The 15,353-nt window shown below is 37.9% G+C and overlaps 1 protein-coding gene across 1 annotated transcript in view; it reads right to left on the reverse strand.

The window, feature by feature from the left end:
* Window positions 1-313: 313 nt before the first annotated feature.
* Window positions 314-15,353, reverse strand: part of PARP8 (poly(ADP-ribose) polymerase family member 8) — a 121,345-nt gene continuing 106,305 nt past the window's right edge. Inside the window, exons 17-26 of the mRNA XM_009644803.2 lie at window positions 15,024-15,089; window positions 13,974-14,041; window positions 13,568-13,616; window positions 12,667-12,779; window positions 12,431-12,503; window positions 9,912-9,981; window positions 8,016-8,092; window positions 7,019-7,088; window positions 4,066-4,150; window positions 314-3,431 (exon numbers count right to left, since the gene is read on the reverse strand). Of these exons, the coding sequence (XP_009643098.1) occupies window positions 3,329-3,431; window positions 4,066-4,150; window positions 7,019-7,088; window positions 8,016-8,092; window positions 9,912-9,981; window positions 12,431-12,503; window positions 12,667-12,779; window positions 13,568-13,616; window positions 13,974-14,041; window positions 15,024-15,089 (774 nt within the window). The 3' untranslated portion in view covers window positions 314-3,328. The remainder of the gene's footprint in view (window positions 3,432-4,065; window positions 4,151-7,018; window positions 7,089-8,015; window positions 8,093-9,911; window positions 9,982-12,430; window positions 12,504-12,666; window positions 12,780-13,567; window positions 13,617-13,973; window positions 14,042-15,023; window positions 15,090-15,353) is intronic.

The following is a 15,353-nucleotide window of genomic DNA, read 5'->3' on the forward strand; positions in this document are numbered from 1 at the left end:
CAGAAAGTTCTTCCCCAAGAATTCCCTTGGTTGCTCTGTGCTGGACATGGTCACAGCTAAATAGCTATGGCTTTATGGGTATTTCTACCAGGAGAGAGATAGTAGAGCCCGGGGCTCTGTTTAATTCGATTAAAAGCTATCTGTGAAAAGTCTACATCTTTACAGCAGGAGTTATAAAGATTGCTCTATCACCAATATGTACACATGGTAACAGAGGAAGGGAAATGCAAAGGCTTTGGGGATAACACAGGGTCCTTGGTCAGATGACCCTGGCTTTTTATTTTTCATCCCCTGAAATCCATGTGGATGTAAGTATTTGGAAGAATTTGGCAATATGCAACTTCCATGCTTGGAAAAAGCCACAAGGGAAATATCTTTCAAAGAAAATATCATCCTTGGGCTTTTTCATTCCAGTTCTTGATGACAAAGTCTTTGTTTCATCTTTGAAGTTTGCTATAGAAGGGCTATTTATTTTTGAGTAACTGATCCCCAGAGAACCTCCCTCTTTGCCTTCACCTTTTAAAAATGATGAGAACTAAATACTTCGTTAAATGATTTGAAGACACATGTTTACCTGCAGATAATATAACACCTTAGAAGAAGTTTCTCATTAATATATTGGCTAAAGAAAAACGTGAGTGAAGTTACTGTTTAGCAAGTGAATTTTCATTTAGTTCAGTTTCTGTTTGTATGTGACACTAGGCTTGTGCCCTTGCACTGTCCCCTACAGCATGACACCTTCCGCAGTGGCCCAGCTGCCCTGGGCATGGTGCTGCCCCATACCTCTGTAGGCTGCGTTTCCCCACACTTCAGCTTCCTTCTCCTTTCCCTGCCAAGCACCATGGGAGACCCAAGCTGCTAATGCTGCATGTTAGTGATTCAGTGGCTCCTCACTTTTTTTTCCTTTCCTACCAGCAAACCCCACATCCCTTCAGAACTACCTTTCTCCCTGAAAGGTTTTGCTCTCTCCCACTGCTTTGTAATGCCTGTGCTTGTCACATTCTGCCTTTCACTCTTGGCCACCCTCCATGCATAAGGCAGTAGCCTCAGTACTCCTTGAAGTGGGCACCTTACAACAGCAAGGCCTCCATGTACCTCAGAGCCCTGCTTTCCTCCACCATGTCCCTTCCTCCTGCTCACCCATTTAAAACAAACCTCTGAGCAGTCTTAAAATTTGACAGAGGTGTATTTTCCCTCCCCTTTCCAGTGGTTTTACTTACAATGGCACCATGCATGGCCAGTATCATGACCCCACCGCGCAAACCAAGGCTGACTTGCTGCCATAGCTACATTCCAGGTTTCTTCCTTGAAGGGGTTCACTTGTGCCCCTGCTGCAGCTTGAGGGGACAGGGAAGATGACTGCTTACTTGGATTCTCCAGTTCACTCATGGTCATCTTTCTTTTCTCCTAGTTTTTTGAGGAGGCCTCCCAGATTGGTGAACCCAAAAAGTCAATGTAGGATATCTTTGTGGACTTGCTTCCTAGTTTGTTTTTGTTATGCAAAACATAGTGATTCAGACACATATGGCAGGACAAATTATACAGAGATGGCCACTCAAGGGTTTCAGCTCCACTTCTGAATTACGTTGATTTTGTGCAGTTACACAACCTAAGGCAGTCCTTATGTAGATAGACAAATTTCAGGAATCCTCTTTGTTCAAGAAGTTAACCTGTGTCCCAACACAAAAGATAACAATTAGAGTAGTCATACTCAAGTTAGGGGTCCACCAAGTGGGGGTTAAAGTAAAGAGAAATTCAATAGCAAAACCGGGATTTGCAAACAGGATTGGCTTTACAAGTCTGGATATGAACCCGGAAAAACTAAAGTCCCCAGCAAATAAGTCTGGAATGCTAACATACTTCTCCAAGTATGTGCTCCTAGGCCCAGTAACATTATCGTACTTGTAGGGCACTTCAATTGCAGCAAGTAATACGGGAGCACATCTTGAACCAGAAAGAAGGAATCACCCATTACAGCATATCTAATGCAGTTCTGCTTAAAAGAAACAAACATGCCTGTGCTCTGTTGTGCTGTTATTTGGCCCTTCAGTGTCTTTATTATGAAAATAGCATAATAGAAGATTCAGTCTATTTTTGCTTTCTGAGGTGGCTGGTAACAGTTGCACAGATGGGTAAGTTGACCTAGTCCTCTTATTCAAGGGTGTGATTAATGCTTCAGGATAGCTGCCGTGAAGGCCACCAAGGGACACATCAGGACACAGGATATGCTTTATGCCTTAGAGACTAGGCCCCTCCCTACCTGTGTTGCCATCATCCTCCCTTGGAAAAAACAGTTACTAATTTAAAGGACAGAGAGATTTGAATTTGATGTTTTCCCATAGGAATAAATTAATAAAAACATTTCACCACGAGAAAATCAGTTAAATTTTGCATTTGTTCATATCTTCTGATGTACCAATGACCAACTCAATCATGTAAAAACCTTAATTCAGAACATACTTATAAATATGTGGCTAAATTTAACCACAGAGCAGTTTCACTGCAGTTAAGATGAAAATATTAAAGAACCTTGATGATCTAAAGAAACTAAAATCTGGTATATAAAAAACCAAATTTGTAAAAAGGAAGTCAACAGCTTCAGGATTCCCAACTGTTTGCTAGGCTTGTATAACTAAAAAATGCAGCTGAGCTGCTTAATGGATAAGACAGTGTTCCAGAGAAGATAAAGAAAACTAAACATACACCATCACAGTCATTACTTTTTGCTTTGTTTCACTCATTAAATAAAAACCTATTACTGTTTTAACCTTTGACTCTAAATCCTAGTTGCATTTGTGTAAAATAAAATGAATCAAAGATAGCTGCGGGTAACCAATCTCTTTAATTTGACATTTTCCAGACAACCTTTTACTGTGTTTAAGTACGAGAATATTTTACTTATTGCAAAGTATCCTGCGTAATACAGGTGCTCCGCTATAAAATCTTCTCTCTCACTTATAATTCAGTCATTCTAAATTTAAAATACCAGTATACAGTACTAAAACCTCCAATTGAAGTTTAATATAAAAATATCAGCACAAAACTCCTTTTTAAAGTCTGTTTATTGTGAGCAACCCAAATGCCTGTTTAATTATTATTAGTTGTAGTATATTAATAGGCTTTGCACCCCTACAGTTGCTAATTCATACCATCTTAGGTATTTTGATGAGATAAGAAATACTAAGTAAGAAAACAGTAAGTATTCAAAGGGTTAATTTGCTTAGAGTAATAATAATAAATTAGTTTTTTGCATCTTCTTCAGTTCAAAATCCAGCTTTGAGACTGAGGAAGGCTTCCAAATCACATCAATTAAATAAGAGTGGTCCTTTTAACCAGTAGCAGTTTGATTGCCAATGACACGAAGAATCTCTTTATGAATGCTTGGTTCCTGTGTATTTATACTTGTATCACCCACTTGACCATCTTCATAACTAAAAAAAAAGTACAGAAAATAAAATCAAATTAGTGTTTTATTACTCTATCTAAAACCATCCAAACCTCTGTTTTGTTCACTAATCAAGAGTGCTTATTCCATATGTTAACAGGTTTCTATTAAAATGCTCTGCTGCACTTCACCATTATATGCAGATCCTAAACTCTAGACAGTGAAGGGTGGTAAGGCTGCCATTGTCATTGAAACCCTCAGGCTGAATAAGGCACTAGGACCCAAAGGGAACAAGTCATAGGTGAGAGGGGAAATGCTCACATCATAGGCAGGAAGCCTTTAATGAATTCCTCAGCTTTAAAACGTACAGCCAAATAGTAATTATATCTTGTGATACATGGATAGACTTGAAGTAATGACATAATGCTGTAGAGTGGGAAAAATCAGTAACTGTCAATTCATTTATTCTGCAACAAAGCATCCACTAAACCTTTGTCACTAGCTTATCCATACATTTCCTAACAAAAGTAAGTAAAGAGAAAGGTAAAAAATGAAGTGATACTGAAAAGAATTAGGAAGAAATGTCTTTTATCTACTTAAATTACAACTATTGGAGGCAACATGGGAAAAAAGGTCTAGGACAAACAGAAGTTGAATGTTAAAAGAAGCTTTGTACTCACACAAAGAAAAATCTTGTACACACGTGATCCGTATTGGGAACTACCCATATCTCCCCATGTTTGTGCAGATCGGATGAGGTTATCACTATCAGGGAAAGAATAAATTTCATCGTGATGAAAATATGCCTGGAAAATACTGCTTTAAAAGATTTTCCTTTTTATACACTTTAAATAGCCTTCAGGGAATGTGTAGTTTTCCACTGCATGTCTGTGGTGTGGCATAGACTCTGAGTTGGCTGCTAGTACAAACAAGGAGATGAACTTGATTCTTGTTTCCAAAATATGTTATATTTTGAAGAAAACACAGATGCTTGATGTATGGGAGCCAGTTGTTAATTGGAATGAAAAAGTATATTTATTAAAAACTGATTTTAAATGGCCATAGGGCTGTTAAGGAGGATCTGAGTCAACTAATAAGCCTTTGAAACAGAGATATTTGCGTTTGATGATGGCTGAGGCAAAAAGGTTTTAAAGACAAAGCCTGAAACTGAGACATGACAAATTTGGGATTTGCAATACTACCAAAAATTTTAAAAAATAAGCTCATGAAACTTGCCAAAACTTGCTCAATGTTTAGAAAACAGCAATGTATTTGATGATAGGTTGTGTACCATCAGAACGAGGACAGCATAGGAAGGAAACCTTTTTATTGCTAGGTAGAACCTATACCATCAATCTGTACTTGAAAAGATGCCTATTAATGCGTTTAAAGAGCGTCCTTCTGGACAAGTTGTCCAACTGTGGGGTGAGTGAGTTCACAGTGTGCTGGGTGAAGAACCGGCTGAAGCGCAGGGCTCAAAGGGCTGTATTCAGTGGGACTGCATCTGGCTGGTTACCGGTCACCAGCGGTGCTCCTCAGGGTTCAATTCAAGGGCCAGTCCAGTTCAACGTATTTACCAATAATCTGGAGGCAGGAGTTGAATGCACCGTTAGCAAGTCGGCTGATGATACCAAACTGGGAGGTGCTGCTGACTCTCTTGAGGGACAAGAGGCCTTGCAGAGAGCTAGATAGATTGGAGCATTGGGCTATGATTAATGGGATGAAATTGAACAAGTAAAAATGCCAGATTCTGCACCTAGTATGGAATAATGCCAGGCACAGGAATAAATTGGGAGAGGAGTGGCTGGAGAGCAGCTCTGCAGAAGGGGATCCAGGGGTGCTGGTTGACAGCAGGCTCAATGTGAGTCAGCAGCATACCCTGGCAGCCAGGAGGGCAAACCCCATCCTGGGGGGCATCAAACACAGCATCAGAAGAGGTGATTATCCCACTGGATTCAGTGCTGGTGCGGACTTGAGTGCTGTGTGCAGTTCTGAGCCCCACAATTTAAGAAGGTCCTTGAATGCGTCCAGAGGAGGGCAACACAGCTGGTGAAAGGGTTGGAAGGAATGTCCTATGAGGAGTGGTTAAGGACTTTGGGCTTGTCTAGTTTGGAGAAAAGGAGGCTCAGGGGCAACCTCATTGCTCTCTCCAGCTTTCTGAGGAGGGGACGTGGAGAGGGAGGTGCTGGTCTCTTCTCCCTGGGATCCAGTGGTGGGACGTGGGAATGGTTCAAAGCTGTGCCAGGGGAGGTTTAGACTGGACGTGAGGAAGCATTTCTTTACTGAGAGGGTGGTCAAACACTGGAACAGACTTCCTAGAGAGTTGGCCCAAGCCTGTCAGTGTTTAACTTTTGGTCAGCCGTGAATTGGTCAGGCAGTTGGACTGGATGATCATTGTAGGCCCCTTCCAACTGAAATAGTCTATTCTATTCTATTCTGTTCTAACACTACCATGAATAAGTGCATATTCAATTTTCATACCATTTCTTCCACGAACTGTAATTTTTGACAAACATTTATCCTTTGTAATTGTTTTTTCTTAAATCTATATTAACCACCTCCCTGTAACACTTCTTTTCACAGAGAAATGAAGTGAGTATGAATGATGTAAAATATATTTTACCAAATATTTAAAATTCAGCCTTATAGAATCGATAATCCATTAACAAGTGTAAGGAAAGAATGACATGGATGAAAAAGTCCTTGTGGAAGATGTAGTTTTTATTTAGAAATCTGAGGCATTAAAGGCCAAGTAAATTGTAGTAAACCCTAGATTCATTTCATATCTTCTCCTGAAAGTTTTAGAACTAAACTTATGTACTTTCCCATCCAGATAAAACTGTATTTTCATGTTGATTGACAACTCCTTAATCATGTTAATTATTTCACTTGAACAGTCTCAAAAATATATATATTAAAAAATAGCTTAAAGCTTCCATTTTGAAATAACACCTTTTCCACCCTCTGTCTTAACTTTTCGTTTTAAAAATAAACAAATTCTCCAAATGAAGGGCAAACTGAGTTTAATATAATTTCTCTTTGTTTGGCCAGTGGACTAATTACCATTTACTGGTGCAATTCTCATTCGAATTTCTTAATTCTTTGTTGTCAAAACCTGCTGAGGTTTCATTAGTTATTAAAAGAACAGCCAAGTCTTTCGAGAAATGGCTGTACTCATATGCACTGGATGTTAACTTCACAAAATTTCTGAAGCAATCAGACAGAATAGACTGGTTGCCAGATGAACAGTATATTTGCCTGAACAGTGAAAAATTATTTGGAAATTCAATAGTAAAGCTGTTTTTTCTGACTTGTAGGTGTTTAATGCATTTGCCAAGAGCTTGCAGGTCAGTGTTTCATAAAAATGTCACGACTTGGGTTATCTCGATGGTTTAGGAATAGATGATCAGTTGCTATGTGCATATGATTACTTCATGAAAATTCAGGTTTTGTTTGAAGAGGGAAACATTCTGAACTGAAATATAAAGGTCAGCTATTAAGCAAGTACTCGTATGCCTACCAGTAGTGTCTTACCTAAAACCAACCAATACTGGAACTAAAGGTCTCACTGATATGCATCCGGTAACACTGTGTCCATGACTAAACCAGTTTTTCAAAGGGCTTTCAGCTTACCTTCACATAAGGCTATGCATTTTAAGTTACGGCTTTGCAAAAATTGTGACTGTTGTCCTTTCTTCTGTGACTGAGATGTAAAAACATGAGAAAACTTAATTAGTTCAGTAAGACAAACTTCATGAAAAAGCACAAAGGAGAGGGCTGCTGTTTTCAGTGGTTGATCAAAGATAGAGGCAGTCTTTCTAAAACATTTCTATTGTAATTCTAAATGTAATAGAACTTCTAAAAACATTTATGTTATTTGTTTGGATTACAGAAGGAGGGATTTGAACTCTTTTATCCAGAAAGAAAAGTTCCTAATTATTACAGAATGGATAATATTATTAGACATATCAGAGTGTTACTGATAAACAAATTGATAGGAGAAAAAAAAGAAAGTGAGTTTCATCACCAATTCTTTGGCCACCACCCTGATATTTTACTGGCCTTCCCATTTCTGAGGGCTTCTGCTGTTACATACCAATCTGTCTCCAAAGCCAGATTACTCTGTAGTTTCTATGTGTTATCTGTGGAGACAGATGTAAGATTTCTTTCTCAAAATTTAGCCCTACCCATAAATGCTATGAGTTTGCTTTAGATAAAGCCAAATTATAATGGTTTAATATGCAAAACCCATGAAAAACAAAACCTGACTTGCTATAAATAAAATGCTACTCATTTTCTAGCAATAACCACTCTTGATTCCTTTTGCATCATTCTTCTGCAAGTCTAGAACTCAACAAAGCATGGGCTTGCTAAGGGTCATAATGCTATCTGTATTTCATTTTCATTCTCTTCCTAAATTATTCTGCAGGGCACAAGACCTGCACAATTCTCTGTAAACTGTTACTAAAAGCAGTTATTCTGTATTTGATGTTTGCAGTCTCTGAAGTTGTTGCTTTCATTCAAGAAAATAAAACTGTTAGCTTTCACAAAGGGAGTATTACCTCCTTTTCAGTGCTCAGGTTCCCAAGACAAAACCATAAATCTTCCAGAGACGGTTGATATACTGTACCTGTGATGTATTACTGCCCTTACTGCCTGAAGCTGGTTCATCTTTAGCTGACACCTTCTGCTGCTTCTTGTTCATCCCTAGGAATATTAAAATAATGTAAGATACCTGGGCATATAAAAACCATAATAAGCAAAGTTATTTATGAAGAATGAAACAGGTAGCACAGTGGGAATCACAGTCCTTTGCATGGCACCCAAAAAGCTCGTTAACTTTGTCATAGAATATCTCAGTTTAATCCTGCAAATTACCAGTATATTTGCATGTATTTCAAAGACCTTAGGAAAGGCAAGTTAGCATAAGTAGGTGCAAAGGCAGATAAACATGAGCTTAAATGCCACTGAATTCAGCTCAGGAATGCTCTTAGGTGGTTGTTTAACAAGGTTGCATGTCAGCATGTCTTGAGTTTAACTGACCCTATTCAGACCAAAGTAACACAGTCTGATTTACTGTGGGTGGGACAATAAAATCATGAGAGAAAGAACTTTAGATATTAATCTTTATTTACACTTATTTAGACTTATTAAAAGTCTAATTAATTTTTAGGAGTTGTTAAGTTTATTTAAAGTCTTAAAGTCTACCTTGGTTTAACTAATTTATCCACATGTAAAAAGTCTTAAATTATTTGTCACTCACATTGGATCCAATTTCCACCTCAGAAATCTAAACACCTACATTTGTGCCTTGGATCTTTTTTATATTCCCAATGTTGGTTTATGTAAAATTCCTGTATTGTATGTTACTACATAGCTTCCTTGCTTTTCCACTACCCCATATTTCTTGGCAGTTTGCAAACACAGACTGAATTATGGGAAATTTTAACTCTCTGAAGGAGCGGGGAGTATAGGACTCCTCCATCGTTTTTATTGGCATCATATATTACAATAAATCATAGGAACACAGGTCTCCTTTCTGGAGGAGACTGGAAGGAAGGGACCAAGAAAGGAAGAGAGATGAGAAGAAACACATTGAAGCTGACAAAGCAGTGTTGTCCAAAAAGAAGGGCATTTTGTTAGATAATGATACTGCAACCTGCACTTTTAGTGAGTCCTAAAAAACTTCCATACTCATGTAATCCCTGAAAAGCTAAAAGTGCATTTAGAGATTATTGATTTTTAAATTCAACAGATAGTAATAAAAAAGCTGAGCTCTTAAAATGAATTGTGACATTACCTAAAAATACTGAAAATCAGAAAGCATAACTAAAACTCTCAGAATTATCTACACGCACACAAACACATATTCAACCATACCAGCACTTTTGTATTGAGGAAGTGGTAAATACAACATATCTAAAGGAAAAACTCACCATATTTAAAAATCTCTTCAAGTTTCTTAATATACACATTGGTGTGTCTGGTTTCAATTACACTTCTATTTTGGACTTACAAGTGGGACAAATTCTGTTCCCTCCCCTTCTCATGCTAAAGCAAACACACTGTCCTGTACTTGCTGTGTAATCCTGACATGGAGATACATTGGAATACTCTTAAATATATGCAGTTGAACATGTCTGTTGATGAGTATTTGTTTTGTCAGATCAGGTTGTAAAAGCCCATGAATATAGATAAAGTTAGATGGACTTAAGCAGATACTGACAAAAAGTCACAAACACAAAGTTGGATTTCCACTGCATAATCAAGACCTGCTCCATTACACAGAGCATCCAGTATTAGCTACTATTTACTTCAAGTACAATTTCAAGATACAGCACCTTGGAAAATGAGGACAGGTATTTAATAAGGGAATTTAGATTTTCTCTTATTTGAATGAATTAAATCTTGGTTGACAAAAATAAAATTTAATACAGTGTTGTAAACAGTGAAGCTGGTAAGGAAAGCAGCAGACTACGATATCCCCCTATATTTCTCCAACTTTAGAGTGATTTATAAATATCACCTGAGTAACCAAATGATATGCTTGACAATGGACTAAGGTAGATTCCACTTCCAAACATTGCACCATGGAGCTGAAAAAGAGAGGAGTGATTGTTTAACATTAATTTGGTAGTCTGGACAAAATAATAAAAAAGATAGGAACAGGTTGTAAACATCTGCCCCACTGCACTAATTTATTGCCTGGTAATAAAAGGTGTTCCAAGAAGTCTTTTAAAAAACCGTGGTTCAAATATACAACTAAAATATTGGAGATATACAACTAATATTCTGGAAACCATGTCCAAATGCCCAAACATTAATTTTACACCAGATTTATACATAAAATTGCATTTTCTGTTTTTAAGTCTAACATCACCATAGAGGATGCCTACAGAGGGTGCTTCTGTACATGGCCAAATACACCTCAGCTTCAACAAGGCTAAGCATGTCTCACATCAAAACCTTGGCAGGAACTACAGCCTAAGCCAGCCTCTGTGAATCAACAGCAGCAACAGCTGCTTTTATTTTCTTTAAGGAAAGAAATGAAGAGATGGCGATGACACTGGTCATATGCTATAGAAAAATTTAGTCACTAGTTCAGCCTGAGTACTAGAGGAATGGGTTCAATCAAGCTTTTGCCTGAGCCAATTCAGACATGCAAATCTCATCACTGCAGGACTGCACTTTAGCCACAAAGCTACCAGCTGTCTGGAAAAAATAGAGGAAGGGGAAGACTCTTCTTTGTGAACATCACTGTTCCATGCCATGAAGGGTGAGCTAAGCAACAAAAGTGAGCACTTTTTATTAGCCCTGCAGTCACTTGCTTATCTGGAAAGGGGGAAGTAGGGGTTTCACTTCACCAGGGACTGACTGTTTTATGTGGAAAAGCTTTTGAAGAAAACATACTGAGTAGTTGTTGGAGCACAAATGAGAACCCAGAGTATTTCCTACCTATGTAGATGTTATGACCACTGGGCTTCAGAGTCATGGTCACCCATATTTCTTTCCTCTGACCCAATGATATTAACATTTTCTCTACAATTTGCCAGAGCTCTCTTATGAATGTGCAAACATACTTTCACCTCTCCAGATCCTACAATGTTGTATAGGATCCTCGGTGAGTAGGTATTTTTCCTGACTGGTTGGTACTGGGGTAAATAGGACATGGAACTGTGGGAGTGGGTCCAGCGGAGGGCTACAAAAATGATCTGAGGACTGGAGTACCTCTCGTACGAGGACAGGCTGAGAGAGTTGGGCTTGTTCAGCCTGGAGAAGAGAAGGCTGCAGGGAGACCTGATTACGGCCTTTCAGTACTTAAAGGGGGCCTATAGGAAAGATGGGGAAAATATTTTTAGTAGGGCCAGCTGTGACAGGACAAGGGGTAATGGTTTTAAACTAAAACAGGGTAGGTTTAGACTGGATATAAGGAAGAAATTCTTTACAGTGAGGGCAGTGAAACACTGGAACGGGTTGACCAGAGAGGCAGTGGAGGCCCCATCCCTGGAAACATTCAAGGCCAGGTTGGACGGGGCTCTGAGCGACCTGATCTAGTTAGTGGTGTCCCTGCTCCCTGCAGGGAGGTTGGACTAGATGACCTCTACGGGTCCCTTCCAACCCAAATCATTCTATGATTCTATGATTCTATGAAATAGGATGAGCTGGGCTCAGGATATGCTTTAGGTCTGTGAGAGTTCTAAAAATTATGAATTGTATAAAATAGGGCTGTTACTGCTTCCTCCTATTCCCAGTCTCTCAAGCCTCAACAAAAAAATAAGCATAAACAAAGGGGTTTATTTTGGTGAATTTTGGTGTGTAAATCCTGCTTTCTTGGGGAATTATCTTCCAAACACACTAATAAAATCATCCAAAGCACCAAGAGGAACAGCAGAGATTTCCATTTCCTTTTTTTTCAGTGTCTTCCATATCCTGATCCTTAGTCAGCACCCTGGGATCCTCCTCCAAGGTATCATGGACTCAGCTCTGGGGAAGAGCTGTCAAAATGGTGCTAAAACATGCTGAGTTACAGCTCCCCAGTCCCTCTGGTACTGCCTGCTTTGCTGTGCAATAGTGCTGTCCTAATGATTCAGTCTGAGAAAACAAACTGAAGTTTGCAATAGCTCCCTCTTGACCAGTACAATCATATTTCCATTCCCAGGGAAACCAGAGGAGAAGATGCAGTAAACCCAGCACCTGTAAATCTAGTATGCTCTTGGATCCTATAAAATAGAGATAGTTTATGTAGCTCTAAATTTTAATGCCAAGACTGCTTTTAAGCAGTACCTAGCTAAGCCTCCTGGAGGTGCTGCTCTGCAACATAAAATTGAAAAGCTGATTCCTGCAATGAGATTTTCTAGCCATTTTAACAGACATTTTATTTCATTTTAATTGCATCAGAAAAGTACCTCTTCCAGGAAACAAGAGGGTATTTGAAAACATCCATTTTATCCACCTATATGAACCACATCCCCTGAAAACCTGCCTAAGCTAGTATATTATCAAGCATGCACACGTTAGCTAAAGTCTATCTAGTTTACTATTTACCTGCAGCCTCGTATTGGAAGCAACAACTAAGCCGTTCCTCAGGATGGAATGCCAATTTTCAATGTGTGAACCACTGAAAAAATGAAGAAAGTGTTAACATACACAGTGTAAAATTCAAAATGAAATCAGTAATCTTTTAAAACAATAAATTCACAGCTGTAAACCTCAAATGGCAAGAACAAAAAAATAGCATGCCATTTTGATAACCTTTGATTAATATGACTATATGTACTTACTGAAATGCAAAGGTACTTCCGTAGAGATTTTTAGCAGCTCGGAAATTGGATTCTTTGGCTGGTGGACTGCTGAGAAGTAGGAACTGGTGGGGAGTGTGCATAAACTTCAGTTGCTGTAAAACATAACAGTGCAGAAGTGAAAAGAAGTTGATTAATACAAAAGCATTGTATTTCCATAATGGTAGTTCTTAAGATACCATGCTGTTTCACACAATACATGACTACATCTAAATAACTACAGGAACTAAGTTGAAATTGGTCTCATTACCATAGTTTTTACCTGAAATAAAACACTAAAAATGTCTTTCAGTTTATGAAACATACAGAAGTTTCTGAAACTGATTTCAGCCTAATATAGCTCTAGTAAAGTAATTAAATAGAACAATTTCATCATGGTATTCTGATCAGAGCTGGCTTTGAATTAAGGTTCAGATTTGAAAGGCTGCAGATTAGAGGATCACAGGCACACATACTCAGAAATGGATCTCAGCACCATCCCTCTAAAATTCAAGAGCTATACTCTTTTCAAAGTGTACTCATATATGGATCTCCTGATACATCATGTTTGTGTGCACTGTCTTCTGTACAATTCTGTACCTAATATTCTATATGGTAACAAAAGAAATAGTGAAGTTATTGTCACCCAGTCTCAGATGACTACAAGGTAGAAGCCTCAAATAGGCTTTTTCTGAGCATTATTGCTTTGACCTATTTTAGATATTCACAACACGATTCTATGAGTCATGAACTGAAACTGCCTATTTCTCTCCCTTGTCTATTAATGGAGTCCATGTGATTTCTTTGAATGGAGACACCTACGTTTGCTTAAGAGACTCCCACCTAAAATGCTAATACCAGCCATGAGAAATGAGAAAATAATAAAAAACCCACAGACACTTACCCTATTCACCGGTAGCTTCACAATATGTGATCTATTACTAGAAATAACCCTAAAATAAGAAATAGTTAGATGTATTAGACATGATAATCAAACAGAACTTTTCCTCTTAAAAATGTGTGGCTACCCCAAAGCACCCAGCTGCAGGACTTCGAACCTATCAGACGGAAGTAGACCAAATCTTGACTAGAATATGAGATTAGAGGCTGTAAAAATAAGCTGGCGTCTTTCCAGTATTTTCAGAGGGCCCAGATGAGGTGCAGAAACAGTTCAGAAACACCTGAAGTTGCAAATGTCCACCCTGACATTAATTCTTAGTGTGAGCTTACGCCAAATTATACAGGTGAAGTGATTATTCATTAAACATGGTAATTTAAGAATTATTATCTCATGTGAGTCAATTTTATACCATTGTAGAAGAGGATGTGCAAGCGGGTCTTGTTTATCCATCTGCTTCTTTATTTCCAAGTAAGGTGCCTAGAAAAGAGTAATTACGTTCTTTATTTCTAGTTGAAATCATAAGGTTAAATTTTATGTGTTACATTGCCCATGATTTCATCTATTAAAATGAGTACATGAGACTCATTATTAGGCTTAAATCACAGTTTTACTGACATTTAGAGTTGTACAGTTATAAATGTGTTTTGACAACACCAAGAATTAATATAGCAATTATTTTCCCTGGGGTAAAATAATAAGCATATAATTAGTATCAAAATGAGTATATTATAGCAAACATTGGTGATCTCAGGGAGAACAGCAGAAGACGTCTATTTATGTTCAGCTCTTGGATTAAGAAATCAGACTGAAACTTCACAAAATTAAGTCTCTCAAAATATCCAAAATACTTTATGAATACATCTAGAATAAGATTTATAAATGCTTAAGAGGTTACATTTATATAGCAGTTGGAAAAGCAAGGTACATGGGAGAAATTTAAATCATCAGTTACAATCAGCTGGGCTGTTCAGAAAGGAAGTGTAACAATAAGCATAAGTACAGCTATCAGACTCTGTCTCACTGTGAATATTGAGAAATCATATGGTAGTAAACTCAAGAGACCCAACCTTCCAAGTCCCCAACCATACTTAGCTGATCAAGTGTTTTGCTATAATAGAAATAAAGCTATCATTCAGAACGCTGTCACAAAATCAATTTCTTTTGATCTGGAAAGAAAAGACACAGTTTGGCTTTGATATTTCCAGAAATGCAGCAGTTGGTGATTATCTCATTACAATGTCCCATTCTGCTGTTATTATCTCTAATTTAAACTTCAAAAGATCTGAGTTCTACTTCTACTGCCATTATGGATACTCTAGGTTTCTTATTTTTAACACATATTTTAATATTGTAACAGCTCTATAGGAAAGAGATGATACTATTGACTTCCCCACCCATCATAGGCAAGCAATTTAAACATCTTCCTAGTTCTAGATTAAGTTAAGATTTTTAAACTCACCTGTGTCATCTCTCTAATAGAAGTGATACTGTCCAATGCTTTCATGACTCGGTCATAATTCTTCTTCTGATGTAGCACAAAATAAGCAAATAAATTATAATAACGTTAGTGTTAGTCTACAAAAGCCTGAATTCTTTGAGTGTGTATAAAACCAAAGCTAGAATGAATATTCAGCAAATAAATCCTTTTAAACATTTCTAAAAAATAGCTTCCTTTCACTTCACACGTAGACGCTTTCATTCTTAGTCCAGTATAATCCCCCACAAAAATATTATTATGATGGTTTTTCTTAGAATTTCACTGGAATCTCCAAATTAAAAAAATTAGCTC

Source organism: Egretta garzetta, unplaced genomic scaffold (genome assembly GCF_000687185.1).
Source record: "Egretta garzetta isolate BGI_Z169 unplaced genomic scaffold, ASM68718v1 scaffold268, whole genome shotgun sequence".
Lineage (NCBI taxonomy): Eukaryota > Metazoa > Chordata > Aves > Pelecaniformes > Ardeidae > Egretta > Egretta garzetta.